General features: G+C 35.8%; 1 protein-coding gene across 1 annotated transcript; it reads right to left on the bottom strand.

Annotated features, from left to right (window-relative positions):
• Nucleotides 1-556: 556 nt before the first annotated feature.
• LOC111699605 (stress protein DDR48-like) lies at nt 557-1139 on the bottom strand. The gene is made up of 2 exons (XM_023470314.1): nt 921-1139; nt 557-871 (listed from the first exon to the last, which is right to left on the bottom strand). The coding sequence occupies exons 1-2, from the start codon at nt 1137-1139 to the stop codon at nt 557-559; spliced, it is 534 nt and encodes a 177-aa protein (XP_023326082.1).
• Between the last annotated feature and the right edge of the window lie 2509 nt (nt 1140-3648).

Raw genomic sequence — 3648 nt, 5'->3', positions numbered from 1 at the left:
TACTATTTTAAACATTAAATTGCAGATAAAGGCGGTTAAATTAAATATAAGCAAATAGTTTGCAAATATTTTGAATGATGTAATCGGGAAAAATATTATTGCAAAGTTTTTCATTCAAAGTATTTTGGTACTTCATAGTGCACAGGGAGCATCTCATACTTTGAAAATACTGAAATCATTTAAATATTTAATAATCTTGCAACCCTCCTTTAGATCAAATTGAAGCTGAACCACTTTAGGTTAATTTAATAACTGTCAGATAATCCGATCAATGGAATTTAATATCAAAAAGAAATCACAAGAATATCATTTCCTTTCCCCCCCTCCCTCTCATCTCATTTGTAATTGATTTTCTAGATAACTCAAAACATCATTTGCAGTTTCCGATCAAAACCGTATCACTATTTGTGGAAACTTATATTTCAGGGGGGACCAGGGGCCCCTCAATTCTCACCCTTTTGCCCTTAATAAAGGATAGTATTACACTATTCAAAACAGTACTGGTTCTAAATATTAGTCGTTTTATATATTAACTTAAATGAACTAGTCTTTTTATTTAATGTACGTACTCTTCCTTGCCGTAGGAATCCACGTACTCGTCCTTGCCGTAGGCATCCACATACTCTTCCTTGCCGTAGGAATCCACGTACTCTTCCTTGCCGTAGGAATCCACGTACTCTTCCTCGCCGTAGGAATCCACGAACTCGTCCTTTCCATAGGAATCCACGTACGCGTCCTTACAGTAGGAATCCACGTACTCGTCCTTGCCGTAGGAATCCACGTACTCTTCCTTGCCGTAGGAATCCAAGAAATCTTCCTCGCCGTAGGAATCCACGAACTCGTCCTTTCCATAGGAATCCACGTACTCGTCCTTACAGTAGGAATCCACGTACTCGTCCTTGCCGTAGGAATCCACGTACTCTTCCTTGCCGTAGGAGTCCATGTACTCGTCCAGCGCCCTTGCCGTAGGAATCCACGTACTCGTCCTTGCTGTAGGAATCCATGTACTCGTCCTTGCCGTAGGAATGCACGTACTCGTCCTTGCCGTAGGAATCCATGTACTCGTCCTTGCCGTAGGAATCCATGTACTCGACCTTGCCGTAGGAATGCACGTACTCGTCCTTGCCGTAGGAACCCATGTATGAGCTTCAAAATCATTTTATACCATTGATTGAATAAGTGTTTTTTTATCGTTTTACTCTAACCTCCGTTTATTTTCAATCTGATACTTTCCTTTTAAAAATATTGTTAAAAGTAAGATTTTGATTCTTCTATATATATATGCAAATATAAAGTAGTAATATCTGTTTCTATGGTTATTTGTATGTCCGATCATAAATCAAGAACCATTAGACCTATTTGCCTCAAATTTTGTTTCGAGAACTCGATAGAACCACGAGAGAAAGTTTATTTTCCAGGCTAATCTGGGTTCCCAACCTATGGTGTGGGATATGAAGAGGAAATGTAAACACAACTTGCAGAGATCATGGTGAATTGTTTGTAAACATTGGTTCAACTGCAACAAGAGCAAAGTGAAGACAATGAAAGTTTAAACAATGAACAATTTATACTAGGAAACCCTAGTTTAGACCCCTAGTGAGGTAAACAGCAGGAGTCTAACCAACATAAACCCACCCAGTCAACCAGTTATAGCAAATATATTATTGAGTTTCTAATATTAAACTATACTCATTAAATCACATTACAAAAATGTAAAAAAGTTTAAGTTTAAACAATCATGAAAAATATATAGAGAATATACTGGAGAACGGAGTAGAGTATCTATATAGTCTCCAAGTATAGAGAATATACTGGAGAACGGAGTAAAGTATCTATATAGTCTCCAGTATAGAGAATGTACTGGAGAACAGAGTAGAGTATCTATATAGTCTCCAGTATAGAGAATATACTGGAGAACAGAGAAGAGTATCTAAATAGTCTCCAGTATAGAGAATATACTGGAGAACGGAATAGAGTCTCCAGTATAGATAATATACTGGAGAAAAGAGAAAGCAGAGGGTTAAATGATGAGCCTAGGTTGAGAACAAGACTGGAGCCCGGAGCAGGCAACTGCCTGGGAATGTTTGATAGCTCCGAGTAATATGCAGTTAAGTATTCAAATGCTGAGATTGCATGTGAACTTACAGCCATCTTATACCATTATACAATAGACTGGACAGTACAGTCATCTTATACCATTATACAACAGACTGGACAGTACAGTCATCTTATACCATTATACAACAGACTGGACAGTACAGCCATCTTATACCATTATACAACAGACTGGACAGTACAGTCATCTTATACCATTATACAATAGACTGGACAGTACAGTCATCTTATACCATTATACAATAGACTGGACAGTACAGCCATCTTATACCATTATACAACAGACTGGACAGTTTACATAAAGTAAGCTCACAAACTGAATCTAGCAGAACATTTAATTTTGCAAATTGCAAAAAGGAATTGAGTCTTTGTCTCGAACCCAAATCCCTATATTCCTAATTCCCTTTATCTTTGCAACCTCATGGTGTAAACCTATAAAATTTCAATTTGCAAATAATATAAGAATCAGAAAATCTTGTTTTATTTCATTTTCTTCTTGACATATTTATTTTTTTAAGTATTGTTTTGGGGAAAGTAGAATTTCAAAATTCATCGAATGTAAATAAAGATTAAATTGAAAAAGTACAAAAATAAAAGGACACTCCTGAAGGAATTAAGTCTTTGTCACAAAATAAAATCTTTAAATCACAATATCCTTGCCATCTCATGGTGTACTTAGATTATTTGTTCAAACTGAATGCATAGTTAGAAATATCTAAGGTTTAGGATATTGGGCTGGAAAGTGAAAGGGGGGTTAGAAAATCAGAGTTTGTGGCAAATACTCAATTTTATCGAAATAAAATGATTGCAAAATGATGCAAAGCTGCAATGAAACCCTTGATGAGAGAAAAGATGACTGATATAGACTGGTTTTATTTCCTCCCTTGAGTCTTGATTTAGGAAATATAACCTGGTTTAGTATATTGTAAACCTGGCTAATTACTCCGGGTAGATTTGAATACTAGACGTTTACTATACGGATATTAAGATAAGCCTAGAGTCCTGATCTTTCTTAAATCTTATCTCAGGTATTCAGCATGAGAGGAATTAATAGATGCAAAGTAATTTTTGCACATTTTCCTTCTTTCATTTGATCTTGTATTACATCAAACAAAGGAATTTAGTTTTTGCGACAAACTCAAATATTCGAATTACAACATCTTTTCAACCTAATAGTTTAAACAAAATTATAGTTTGAATATTACGGTTTACGACATCGGGTTGCAAAGATATTAGAAAAATCAGAGTTTGTAGCAAAGACTCAAATCCTTTAGTAATCTATGATGTGCATCATCATTCTCAAATTCTGTTAAACCTTTTTTACTGAAGACTATCATTTATTAAAGTTACGAAACAACATTTTTTTAATGAACTTTGTCAGACATAGATCATACTTCTTTGTGTCCATTCAATTAGTATTAGTACCCCCCTAACCTGTCTGTATTAGTACCCCCCTTAACCTGCCTGTATTGATGCCCCCCCCCTTAACCTCCCTGTATTAGTACTCCCCCAAACCTCCCTGTATTAGTACCC

Source organism: Eurytemora carolleeae, unplaced genomic scaffold, assembly GCF_000591075.1.
Source record: "Eurytemora carolleeae unplaced genomic scaffold, Eaff_2.0 scaffold293, whole genome shotgun sequence".
Lineage (NCBI taxonomy): Eukaryota > Metazoa > Arthropoda > Copepoda > Calanoida > Temoridae > Eurytemora > Eurytemora carolleeae.
This window is presented reverse-complemented; position numbering and strand designations above follow the sequence as displayed.

What these genes read in the sequence shown, in the direction of transcription:
- LOC111699605 (XM_023470314.1), bottom strand. Translation starts at nt 1,139, where the DNA reads ATGGGTTCCTACGGCAAGGACGAGTACGTGCATTCCTACGGCAAGGTC. An exon ending in GACTCCTACGGCAAGGAAGA is followed by an intron (nt 872 to 920) that starts GTACGTGGATTC and finishes TCCTACTGTAAG; the next exon opens with GACGAGTACGTGGATTCCTA.